This window comes from Leopardus geoffroyi, chromosome C2 (genome assembly GCF_018350155.1).
Source record: "Leopardus geoffroyi isolate Oge1 chromosome C2, O.geoffroyi_Oge1_pat1.0, whole genome shotgun sequence".
In the NCBI taxonomy this organism is placed as follows: domain Eukaryota; kingdom Metazoa; phylum Chordata; class Mammalia; order Carnivora; family Felidae; genus Leopardus; species Leopardus geoffroyi.
The window spans coordinates 109,469,273-109,482,868 of record NC_059333.1 but is presented as its reverse complement, the minus strand read 5'-3'; the positions used below and the strand labels follow the sequence as shown (position 1 = coordinate 109,482,868).

Sequence of the window (13,596 nt, the reverse complement as noted above, 5' to 3'; positions counted from 1 at the left end):
TTAAACTAGCAATAGCAACACAAAATGCAAGAAACTCATTACATTTGATTTCTTTTCAAGTTACCTTACAAATATGGTCTTTAAAGGCATAATGAAAACACTCAGAGACATAAATTGCTGCTTAAACCTATCCCCTGTAGAAGCTATCTTCTGCTGTGAACAGATGAAAAGGAAAATATTTCTGAGTGCTCTGGGTCCCTTACTCAGCAGTCACATATGAGCTGCAATTGAAAAAAAACACTCACCAAGTGTTTAAAAATCTGCTTTAATTATATTTCCATGAATTCCAAGAAGAACATCATTGCAGTTAATATTACAAAAAAGCAGAGAGGGACATCTGAACATGCAATAAAAAATGGATTCACAGTGAAAATAACGTATGTTGGTTCTAAAATATAGTTACGTGGCTCCGTGAAGGGAAAAGGTTTCTTCTAATTATCTATTTACTTGGATTTTATTATGAGAAAAATGGTTTTTTTTTTGTTTTTTTTTTTGCTCGACAGCTTTGGGGATGTTTTCAATCTGTGCTACAATTATTGTTAGCGTCTGACAGAAGTCCCTCGTTCTGAAAGCCAGTATTTGCAGTCTATAATTTAATCAGAAAATTCAAAAGTACAACAAATAGCTTGGCAACTGTGTTCTTGTTACATACAAAGCCGTTAGCAAAAATATGTAACAAAATTTATGTAAAACAAACAATTTTGTCTCTATATACAGAAGTTTGTTTTCTCCCTCACACCCTCCCAGCCTACTCTAAAATGAGAGGGTGTGGGGGGAACAGCCACCAATCTCCTTTGAACTCTTATTCTGCCTGGGGTAGAGAAATCTTAAAAGGTAAGGTAACTCTTTCAATCTTCTTTTAGCTGAGTTATAAAAATGAGTTTGGGCTTCTCAGCGAAGAAGGAAAACTAGGAATGATGACGATAGCTTTAAAATAAAGAATGTACCCCTTTGTCCTTTGCAAAGTTTCTTAACGAACTCAGCAATTAGAGAGTAAAACTGACTACATTTGTGACTGTGATCTGAGGACACAGAGCAAAGGGGGTGGTAAAGAAACGTACACACATCATAACCCAAGCCGCTGAGAACTGTCACACCTAGGGCATGCACATATTTCTTACTGACGGCATTTACACTTCGGGGAAGAGAGATCATATGCACATGGGAAATGTCATCCCAATCTATATACAAACACATAAACAGGAAGAACATGTGGAGTCAAAGGGAGACCAAAGCACAAGTTTAAAAATACATTTTAAAATCATTTCAAAGCCAAGACCGTATTTACCGGAAACTCTGACAACTCTACGGAATACCTTGTAAACACTGAAAATGCAGCTTTACGTAATTCACAGTCTCAAAAGAAAATAAATTTCTGGTTTGTCATCACTGTTTGGCTCGGTCTGCAAAACAGAATTATCCGGACAAAACTGGTCGACGTAGCCAGGGCGCAAGGCTGCGCATGCCCCTTCGGGGATGCCCCGGCCCTCCGGGCCCCCCGCTTTGGTGCTCCTCAGATAGCCTGCGATGTAGGAGCCGGTGGAGTGCCGGTTGCCCGCAGGCAGGGGCGCTGACGGCTTGTTTCGAAGAACCACTCCTCCCGCGTGGCTGGGGTTTACACCTTTTTGCTTGTTGGCTTCCTGCTTTTCCTTGGCACGACTGGCAATATTGCGCACTCTGCTCTGACTTCTGGATGACAGCTTTCTGACCAGTGCCCTGGGGAACTGGTTGGCATCCTGCTTTGAGTAGAGCACTTGACAGCCCTCGTCCTGGTCAAAAGACACAAGCTTCCGCAGCTGCTCGGTCAGGGCGTCTATAGGCTCTAAGGACTTTGTCTTCACAGTCACACCCTTCTTGTCTCTAATGCCAGTTGTAACAAAGCTCTTACTGATACACTGGTACTTGCTTTCGAAGTTGCAGGCAATGTCCTCTGACGTTAGGTCCCCCAGACTTTTGGATTTGCAAGGACTGGGCAGCTTCAGAGCAGGCAGAGGAGGATGTGTGGGCTGCTTGGGGGCGGGGGCATGCATGGCTTCATCACTAGACAGGGGCACACAGGTCTGGTTCGTTTTTGCATCTGAATTTGAGCAGGTGTTATGCATAAAACCAGCACCCTGATAGGCTAGACAGGAAATGCTTTGATTTTTGACATCTTGAATATTGTTGAAGATTTCAGAGACAGAAGAGTGGACAGTCTCTTTACAGTAGCCATTTCTCAAACCTCTTTGAAAATGTTCCACCACATCCTGACCATACTTCAGTTTTAAAGGAGAATCAAGGTGACTTGTGTCCTCTCTTCTATATTCATAGGCTGTTATAGACAGGTTTTCTGAGTCCCCATCCATTTCCACGAGACTGCTCTCTCCAGAATTTAAACAGAGAGTGGCATCGGCTATTACATCTTCCAGCGTCGAGTCCGTGCAAGTGGCAGGGCCGTGGTTCTTTAGCATTTCCCAGTCTTTTCCATGGTTGGGACTTTTTGGTAACTGGCAGTGAGAAGTGTTAGAGGACCCAGGCAGGCTGTTTTCCACAGCCCCCGTCTTGGCCTTACCAGAAAGGTTGTCATCTGGTTTGGTTTTAGAGACAGGAGTGCAGGTAGTTTCGCAAACTGTGTGGGTGGAGTGTTTGGAGGTCTCGGGACTTGAGAAAGCAATTGGCTCAGGAGATGAGCACAGGAAGGATGACCTGGGTTTTCCCATGGAAAAGTCATGCCTGAAAGGCAATTTTCCATCCAAGGGGGGCAAGGGAGAATGATGTAACACGGCACTAGCACTATGGACGTGAGAAACGACTGCGAGGTTTACCTCATCACTGGCCTCCTCACACTGGCCAATCAGGGCAGAGATGGAACTGCCCGGCTCGCTCTCATTCGTTAAAGTGACATCGTCAATAAGATGGGAAATTTCACTCTCCTGCAGAAGGGCAGTGGAATGTGAGTCAGGTATGTCAGAACAGAGCGTAGAGACGTCTGACAACGAAAAGGATGTTGCAGCTCGGCCCTTACCCCAGTGACCTTCCAAGTTCTTAATCTCCAAATTGCTCTGAGAGAAAATGCTTCCTGATAACGTGCTTTTCTCTTCCACAGAGCCCCCCACACTGCCACTTTCCTTGGTTTTCACACCACACAGACCTTGTGTTGGAGTAACGGCAGGACCGAGAGCCACACGCTGCCGCGGGGAGAGGGATTGGCTGGGGCACTCATGTTCCCGGCAATCACTTGACACGTTTGCTTTGGCTCTCCCACCCTTAGGACCTGGCACTCCCCACGGTTCTCCCGTGATTGCCACGCTGGCAACAGACGTGGTGGAGTTGCCTTGGCTGATGTCTTTGTGTAGGAGAGCGCTAGAGGAAGAGGACAACTTTCTGTTGAAATTTGGAAAATGTTGGTCTTTTACACTTGCCTTCCCTTTTCTTCCATCCTTATCTTCTGCTGAATGAAACAAAGAACATTTTAGGTAACATGTATCGCTTTTTATAGACCCTGCAAACACTCATGTTTGTCTTCAGACAGACAAATGGAGAATGCAGATCTGTTACATCGTGACAGAATATAGTTATGGATTGCAGAGGTTTGTAACAAAGTGTCTGTGTGATGAATAAATGGTAAACTATATTTATAGGAATTTCACTGAAGCTTCCCTTTGAGTATCTATTACATCAGCTAAGGATGTAATATTCATTGTCAAAAAAAAATGTCAATGAGTTACCATACTTTTACAGTGAGGATTACCTTAAGTTGTTTCCTATTCAGATTTGTACTACACAGAAGCATGGCAATAAAAATAGAACAAGACAGTTCTGTTAAACGAAGTACTGTGGTACCTGCAAGCAAGATACTATAAGCTTTCAAAGTTACACATGTATTAGTAAAAATCACAAATCATATTATTTTAAAAAACATCTTGGCAAAACAGCTACTTTAATCAGGTTCTGAAGCAGGTTAGAAGGTACAATAAATGTATTAAAATACCAGTATCTATTTGAGGTGTAAAACTAAAGACTTGGTCACCAATTCTATGCTGGTGCTAATATCTAATTTTTTGTTAATCCTATTTTTGTTTTTAATACACAAATTTCATACTGCATTTCCCCCTAAAAGAGGCAGTAAAATATTGGGCACCGTATGGAAAGCTATAAAAACACAAAATTCACAATACTTTGGGCTACTCCATCATGCTTAGGATAACGCTAAGATAATATCAAATGTTCAATTATTCTTGATCTAATTAGTAGCTTTTTTTAATGCTTTCAGTCAGGATATATAAAAAAGAAGAATTTATTTAACTTACCAAATACCTTCCTAACTAAAGAAAAATCCATCATAAAAAGTTTGATAAACCCAAAAATTATCAAGGAAAAAATTAAATACCCTATGATGTTACCACTCAGAGATAGCTACTGTAACCTTCTTTAGAGGGACAAAATTATATACAGAATTTTGTATACTGCATTTTCTCCACTTTTTTTTTTCTCCATTATAACTTGAATCATTGCATGGCTATGTCTGTTCAATTGTTACCATAAGTCTCATATAATATACATGAAAATGACAAACCTATATAGCTGTTAAAGGGAGGATACACACACCAACTAAATATTGCTTTCTGGGTTAACCAGTATTGATTTCTATTGAGTACAGATTTATCTTCCCCCAAAATGAGGTTTTGAAATAAACCTTAAAGTATGTATTTCATCTCTTCTCTGACACTGCTCCTAGCAAAATTTCAAACCTTTAAACTCTCTTTTTCTCTTCAAATAAGCCATTCAAAAATTCATTTGTTCCCTTAGAATATCTTATAATAAAAATCCACATAAGCAAAATGAAGTTTGTGAGAAAAGAGAAGACTGAAATTTGATTGATTGATAACAGGAGTATTTTCCTAAAGTAAATAGGTATCGCATCATACTTGTCTGACAGGATTCTGATTTAACTAAAACTCTTGTTGCAGACACATCAAATGGACAGTTTTGGTGCTTAAATTACCAAGGGCGGGGGAAGGAGTCACTGACACAATTCAGGAGCTCTTTGGTACCGTGCAAAGCAGGCATCATTCTTTATCACGTTCTTGATATGAATGAAAAAGCATTATGCTCAGATTAAGAAAAAGACGGGTAATGCTTGGTCCCTATGCTTGAGGAGCCTATAACCGGACAGGAACCATGGACATGCTTCCTTCCCTGCCAGTATCCGGGGACCAAGGAAATGAGACCACAGGAAAATATCACCTGAGCTACCTCTTGAAGAAGCAAAGATTTCTCAAGTAAAGAAGATGGCTTGCTGTTAACATCTGGCTTTACTTCATTCTCCATAAACATTTCCAATCATGGAAATGTGTTATACATTGGGGAAAGAAATGCAACTACAGTTAACCTCAGAAGAATCACTATGATTCTATTTAACCTCAGAACCATCAGTAACATTTGTACCCACTTGGTAAAACAACATCTCTGCTCCTATTTCGCAGGTTTCACCTCCCTGCACGGCACCTCGCAGACCCACGGGCTCTGTACCATCACACCTGATCGTTCCCCTATCAATTACAAACTTCGATGTTATTCTAAGGCTTTAGGTGACTAGAAAATAGCTCTTCTACCGCCCTCTTCCCAAAGTTTAAAATCCTGTCTAAAGGTAACATTAAAAATTACTTATTTTTTAGTATATTTTTACTTTGACTATAAAATGTCAACCAGGTCCTAATGGTAATCAGGGACCAGAATATGGGTTCAAAGGATTTATTCTTAGAGAAACGTAAAGCATCTTACCCAGGGAGCTTTCTTTTCCGTCAGTGTCCTTTGCTGTCTCAGATACAGGTAGTGACAAAGCCCCCAGCAGACTTTTGTCAACAGGCATAGAGACAGGGCGCTCTTGCAGACTCCGTGTGGTCCTCCTCAGGACACCATCCTGATCTCTCGCAGCCTCAGACACAGAATCCTTTATCTCTACCATTTCTTGGAAGCCCATTTTGCTCTTTTTTCTGCCTTTGGCTGGAGCACTGGCGGTGCGTCGCAGAATTCTATCTCCAATTGATCGTTTCCGAACATAATGGGAATTGTTTTCTGAAGAACCGTGTCTGGGATTCTTATTGAACAATCCCTTCAGACCTTGGAGCTGTCTGTTCTGAAGACACAAAAGAATGAAGCACAAGTTAAGCAAATCCCATTGTGGCAACCGCTTGCCTTTGACATGACAGCTCCATGAAAAATGAACACAAAACAAAATTTTACAGCCATTGAAGTATATTCAAACCAAGAAAATGGCAGCTCACAGCATGTCTACACAACACCATGCAAGTCTTATTGACCTTACTTTGTGAGGAGGCAGCCTTCCATTTTCACAACCAAGCTACCCAGAAGTTTCCTACCCAGAGATGATGAGGTGATAGGAAAAGTTTCCACACTTAATAGACTGTTATGAACTTCGGCCGCCTTAAAGCAACAGATGCATGTTTCAAAGTGGTAAGCAGGAAATGGAGTGATATGAGAGAGCATGCTGCCATAACCATTTAAAAAGAAATATGTCGGCAAGAACAAAGCACCATGCTGAGAAACTACCTTTGTAGCTCCTAGAAAGTGCAATATAGTATAACTGGGGTTGAGTATTAAAGGACTCCACTGCAAGGGAAAAAAACAAAACACAACAAAACACAATTTGGGCTCATTCAAGAAAAGTGGCACAAGTAAAAACCAAGGAGAAGAATAAAAATGCTTCTATAAACCCTTTCTTCCACTTCCGGTGAGTGTTAGTCACAGGTTCATTCGTTGCTCAGCTCATCACCTCCGCATTGTGGATTATGTATCCCAACCCAAATACACGTTGAAAGTAATATATAATGTGACTTGAGGAAGACATCTAGGTAGGAACATGGAAATCCTATGGAACACTTTCTTTTTCACATTTTAATTTCTTTCTGGTTCAAGTTTTAAACGAATTCTGAATTTTATTGTTTCCCTCAAGCCTGATAAATGCTAGAGATACTACTACTTTCTTAACCTGGGATTCCTAGAAATTCAAGAATCATTTTCTAACATTTACATTTGTGTGCAATTGTGCCAGAGGAAGCATTTCAACAAACAGCATGGGCAGAAACCAAGGATTAAACACAGAACATCACAGAATAAAACTTCACTACTCTTAGAAATTACAATCCTTAGTGCCCCTCCCATACCAGCCAATGTACAGCTAAACATTATACCCTCTAATTCAGCCTGAATTGGTCCACTCCCTAGAATTTGGCTTGTAGTTATAACAGTATTAATATTAACCAGCATTTTTGAACATTTACTATATGGTAGGCAGCTTTCTAAGGATAAGGATAGCATATTGACGAGGTAGGTACTATTTTTACCCTACATTTATAGCTGAGGAAGATAAGGCACAGAGAATATATAGAAGTCTACAGGAGACTTTCTAATAAAGAACACTGGACATTCCAAGGTGCTAGTCAATGCTCTTACAGTCCCTCCAAATCACATCTGGTCCTGGAAATTCATTCTAGTGGCCAAATCCCCAATTACTTGGTGTGCCTACAGGATAGCCCATTGATTTGTAAACCTCAAGTGAGCTGTGTACTGAAGAGAACAGCACGAGGAGAAAAACAGGTTACATTTTTATAGTCTATTTCTTAAAAGAAAGAGTCCTTATAAAGTCCTTAAAATTCCCGTGGGTGGGGAGTTTTAGGTTTTCGGTTAAATACAAAGGCACCAAATGAACACCTCCTGCCTAGAACTGGCTAGAATCACAGTCTGGTTAGTACTCGTAATTCATCAAACATCTGAGACGCTACATTTCCTGCTGCAGCCAGCTAGGTCCTCTTAAGTATTTAAATAAAATTTAACGTTTAACTATATATTTATTGTTTTAGTGAAACAAATGATCATCTGAGAGAATAGCAGTTTTTTCATAAGCCCAGAGAGCCCCCCCTGGGTGGAAGCAATGAGTACACACCCCAGAACAATGGAAGGAACACATGTGGATCACGATGGGACCTGATAGGATAGCACACTGGGCTTGCTAGGCTTCTCAACAGTTTTCTGCTAAAGAACAGCTTTGTCAAGATGTGTGTTCCTTTTACGCAATCAGTCAAAAAATAAGTTTGTTAAGGACCGCATTGTTGTTGCATGTGGCTTTAAGCACTACAATCTTTCTCACCTTTCCATAGATTTCATTGATTGTTATGTGGACAAATATGGATGCTTCTGTCAGTCCTTCCAAATAGACATGCCGGTAGCCTGATAAAAGCAGAGAAAACAGTTTCCTTTTACTTGAACTTACATTTGGCTTTCCCATTGGTGCAACTGAATTAAGTATTTGACTTTACTATAATTCTTTACATTTCATAAAACATGTCAACACTCATATAATACATAGTTTATATATCATATATGACATATGTTGTGTATATCACATATCATATATTAAGTTTTCCAAAGAAAACTGAATGGTCAGCCTAGAAAGGAAAAGCCAGCCTATACCTACCCGGCACTAAGCTGCTGAAGGTCACGGTTCTTTGTCCAACAAAGTCTCGTCCAATCGGATCATGGTCCCACACAAGGAACCGAACCAAAGCTATTTCTGGCATGTGTACTGTAAATGTCAGGGTTTCTTCCCACACAGGGTTAAATCCTCAGAGAAATAGGCAGAGAAAAATTAGAAAAGCAAAGGGCTTGACTAAAAATGAATTGGCAGCATCGCCTGCAAAGCAGACTGAAAATTGCTTGCAATGGTTATTAAACTCGTGAAGATGACCAAGCCACTCCAGGATGCCTTCCTGAAATAAAGCCTTGGAATTTGCCCCATTGCCAGAAAATAATTGGTAGGAAAATTGCCTTTAAATGATTACATCAATTCTAATAATCTTTGATGCCAAATTGCATTGTAGGGAAAGTTCCTTTAGGCAATTTCAGAATGCTTCAGTAAGCTCAAAAAGTACCTTTAGTAGTGGTCTAAGAATAATGTTTTAGGAAAAACAAAAGAAAAAAGGAGAAAGAAAGAAAGAAAGAAAGAAAGAAAGAAAGAAAGAAAGAAAGAAAGAAAGAGAGAGAGAAAGAGAGAAAAAAAGAAAGAAAGAGAGAGAAAGAGAAAGAGATACTCTGCCAAATATAATCATGCTTCTCACCCACAAAAGATTCTGCTACTATAATAATCACCAGCAAACATTTTATAAGGTCCTGTGCAGGTTCCAATGCCACTGTACATATGGCATCTTACTTAATTCTTATGGCAATCCTCTAAGGATGGCAAGACAGGGTTTTGGGTTTTTTCTAATTCAGAAAAAATACATACTATTTTTCAAAACTACACAACTTTTTTAAATTACACAAGTTATAAATGCTTTTTTAAAGTAAGAAATGTAAGTATTTATAAGTCATTTTGTAGTTGAGAAAACTGATATTCCGAGAAAAGAATACACCTAAAGTCACACTAGTTACAGAGCTGAATTAGACTACACCCTATTGTTTTCCAGTGGCTTCTCATGAAGCTAGACCTTAATACATGAAAGATATATTTTCATAGCCATTGAAAATAAATAGATATATAATTCAACTCATATTCTCAAAGTAAAAATACACTTATTTCTTGATAAAATTTTCTCAGACAAAATAATTATATTAACTGCTAAAAATTCAAATACTCTGTAAATTTGTTTCTCTTTTCTAAAAATGCAAATAAGTTTTATCAAATACAGCAGTCAGGAGGTATCAGCTACCTGACCCTATTAAATGCCTCAGGTAAGGAAATAATTATGGACTGAAATCACTGAGATGCCCCTCCTGAACAAGAGAAGAGATTATGTTTTTGTTAACTTAGTAATGACCTCTCAATTACTTCTGAGACTAAAACAAAAACAAAAACAAAAACAAAAACCAGAAAAAAACACACCACCAATGGGCATTGGTAGGAAAATGCAATATAGGAAGTTTGCTTCCTTTAAGCATGTCATTTCCTAAAGTCATAGGCTTATGCTATTCTTGAATCCCCAAATTCCTTTCCTTTAAACTAGAAAATACCTAGGGTCTCACTATGAACCTCTAATTTCCTGAATGTTTTGAGCATTGAGGTTTAGAGTTCAAGTATTAATGACTAGAGACTGAAAAAAAAAATAGGTATGCCACAATGTTTGTCAAATATATGAACAAACCCCAATTAAGAAGATTACCAAGAAAAAGACATGAGGCTTGGGTAAAGAAAGCTTTGTTTTACGTCATGACCAGAATACAAGAATGCTGCCAATAGACCAGATGCACATATCAAGAAGTCAACTTTCCAGTGCATGCTGCACTTGCCTTTAGAGTTTTACATGCTCCAGAAAAAGAATGAAAAATCATCAAGACATGTAGCCTTCATGAATGAGAGCTTTGAAGCAACTATGTCATGAAAACACAGGGGCATTTTCCTAATTTTCAACCCAGCCCTTTAAAATAACATTTATTCTCTTCACTAGGGAAAACACACACACACACACACACACACAATTTGCTTCAAAAGCAAAGAATTTAGGAGCCTAGATTACAACATCCACCAGAACATACCATGCACCAAACCCACATTTACTCAGTTTTATGTGTTTAAAAGATTTTAACATAAAATTCAGATGGCAGTTACAAATTTTAGGGATCTATTTCTTTTCCACATAGATAAATTTTTCTTTTTCAGTACAAATTTTATTTTTAGAGCTTCTTGATAAAAAGTAAACAGATTATGAGGGCACCTGGGTGGCTCAGTCAGTTAAGCGCCCGACTTCAGCTCAGGTCAATGATCTCACAGTTTGAGCTCCTTGTCAGGCTCTGTGCTGACAGCTCAGAGCCTCGAGCCTGTTTCTGATTCTGTTTCCCTCTCTCTCTGCACCGCAGCCACCCACCCACCCCCGCCCCCGTCCCCACTTGCACTCTCTCTCTCAAAATAAATAAATAAATAAATAAATAAATAACCAACCAACCATTAAAAAAAGAAAAGCAAACAGATTATCATCTTACCATTGTCATCTACTACGCGAGTTTGATCTTTACAGCAGTCTACTGGCAATCCAATAATTTCAACTTCAACAAAAGGATCAATGATCTACGTAAATAAAGAGAGTATTATTACAACTGATACATTTCTACGTGTGTGTTAATTGAGAATATTGGCCACATTTCAACAGCAAACCATTTTATTAGGTGCTTACTAAGAAAGAGAAACTGAACGGCAGATTTAGATATATGAAACATAACTAGAAGACTAAATTTTTGTTTGCCAGTATTTACTGATGCTACACAAATTTTATCCAATGAACCCACAAGTCCAGTTCAAGGTATATACCCAACAGAAATGAGACCTTTTGTCCATGCTCAGAGCAGCCATATTCATAATAGTCACACATTGGAAACAACCTACATGTGTATCATGAGTAGGAGGGATGAATTGTGGACTATTCATTTAATGACTATCATACAACAATGAAAAAGAAAAAGTTCTGGTACAGAGACATAACGTTGAGCAATTCAGACATAGAAGAGAATATACTAGGGGTGCCTAGCTGGCTCAGTTGGAAGAGCTTGCAACTCTTCATCTCAGGGTTGTGAGCTTGAGCCCCACAGTGGGTATAGAGATTACTTAAAAAATAAAATCTTGGGGCGCCTGGGTGGCTCAGTCGGTTAAGCGTCTGACTTCAGCTCGGGTCACGATCTCGCGGTCCGTGAGTTCGAGCCCCATGTCAGGCTCTGGGCTGATGGCTCAGAGCCTGGAGCCTGCTTCCGATTCTGTGTCTCCCTCTCTCTCTGCCCCTCCCCCATTCATGCTCTGTCTCTCTCTGTCCCCAAAATAAATAAACATTAAAAAAAAAAAAAAATCTTAAAAAAAAAAGGAGTACATACTGTAAGAGTCCATTTACATACAAGTTGAGCATAGCACAATTAATCTGTTGTGATAGAGGTTGGTGTTTGATTTGGGGGTTGGGAATAGATATTTACTGGAAGAGTGAATAGAAGCCTTCTGGGGGGTTCTCAGATGTTCTGTCTGGATCTGGGTTGCATAAACAATAATTAATCAAGCTATCCACATTTGATTTGTGCACTTTACTGTATTTAAATCAACTGAGTACTATAATGTAACTTTAATTTTTTTTTAATGTTTATTTATTTTTGAGAGACACAGTGTGAACAGAGGAGGGCCAGAGAGAGAGGAAGACACAGAATCTGAAGCAGACTCTGGCTCCGAGCTGTCAGCACAGAGCCTGATGAGACCATGACCTGGGCTGAAGTCAGACACTTAACTGCTCTTTTAAAGTTACATTAAGTCAAAAAATTAAAAGACTAAGAAGGAATCAATAGAAAAACTGAATGCTTAGTCTTCTTTCCCACATCCCCTACATCCCCTATCTTCCAGAAGGTATCTTGATTTTATCATGCAAATAAGCTATTTTATCATGCAAGTTCTGGATAATGAGCAATGAAAGACTGGAACCTAAAGAGTCCAGAAAGAGCAGATCTAAAAGTGTAAAGGAGAGACTAATGAAGTCTGAGAAAACATGTTCTAGGAACTGGGGAAGTAAGGGGAATATGGTGTTTTGGGGGGAGCTTCAGGGAATAAGAGCTAGAAGAATACTGGAAAAACATGCTGAGAAAATTGGGTGGATACACATACTTTTTGTCTACACTACATAAACTCTGATGTTTATTCATTTTCAGTAGGGCATTTTATGCTAGAGGTTTTTCCTTTTAATAGAACCCTGGGCTAAAACTGGACAATTGGGTAGCTCAGATTTTGGGGGACAACTAGTAAGTATGACTTCTGACTTCTGTTCATAAGGAATTCAAGAAAACCACAGACTTGAAGAGCAACTTCCTGCTTCAAAACTTGGCTCCTGTGCTGCCTTAGGCAAGTATCTTGTGCTTCAGTTTCCTCAAATGCAAACCTGAGACACCAGTGTCTGCTTCCACATACGGTAATCCAGCTGAGATGCTGGAAGAACAGAATTGGATGGTTGGCAGCAAGACTGGAAAGAGGTGTGGGAGGTAGAAGTCCGAGGAGATGGTAATATATCATATGTGGAGAGCAAAGACAAGATGAAAATTTAAGATGACAATCAGTTTTCTGAATGAAAGCAAGACTAATGGTTATTTCATTCTCAGACGGATAAACAATGTGAGAGATCATGGGATGAGAATTCAGGGAGCCTGGATAGGGGGAAAAACTGTATCTTTATCTTATCTTTATTTTCATTAGCTTATGACTAAAGCCCAAAATAATAGTACTAGAATTGTAATTTTGTATCTGGTAGAAATCATGGATGCTTTTGTGTCCTATTACAGTTGTTGCAGAAATTTCCATGTATCATCTACATTTATCACAGCTTCAAAATTCTAATAGTTAATAAACCAACCCCTAGATCCTGCTATTTATTGCATTAATAGATATATGCATATCACAATTTATTTTTAATATTTTGATAAGTGAATTTCAATATAACTGATTTCCAGTATATCCCTATTTTATTTTATGCATCAAAATTTTTATTCTGAGAAGGGGTCCAGATGGCCACATTATATACCAAAGTGTTCCATGGCTCAAGAAAAGTTGAAATCTCCTGATAGAGAACCTTATAAGCCAAGTTAAGG

At 39.1% G+C, this 13,596-nt stretch overlaps 1 protein-coding gene across 10 annotated transcripts in view; it reads right to left on the bottom strand.

The window, feature by feature from the left end:
• Positions 1-249: 249 nt before the first annotated feature.
• Positions 250-13,596, bottom strand: part of PLCH1 (phospholipase C eta 1) — a 221,024-nt gene continuing 207,677 nt past the window's right edge. For 6 of the 10 annotated variants that reach the window (XM_045503189.1, XM_045503187.1, XM_045503192.1 and 3 more), the window contains 6 exons: positions 10,975-11,059; positions 8,477-8,623; positions 8,150-8,229; positions 6,553-6,612; positions 5,764-6,118; positions 250-3,430 (listed from right to left, as the gene is read on the bottom strand). In XM_045503189.1, coding sequence (XP_045359145.1) covers positions 1,350-3,430; positions 5,764-6,118; positions 6,553-6,612; positions 8,150-8,229; positions 8,477-8,623; positions 10,975-11,059 — 2,808 coding nt within the window. In that variant the 3' untranslated portion in view covers positions 250-1,349. The remainder of the gene's footprint in view (positions 3,431-5,763; positions 6,119-6,552; positions 6,613-8,149; positions 8,230-8,476; positions 8,624-10,974; positions 11,060-13,596) is intronic. The other 4 variants (XM_045503194.1, XM_045503195.1, XM_045503191.1 and 1 more) reach the window with 3 other exon arrangements.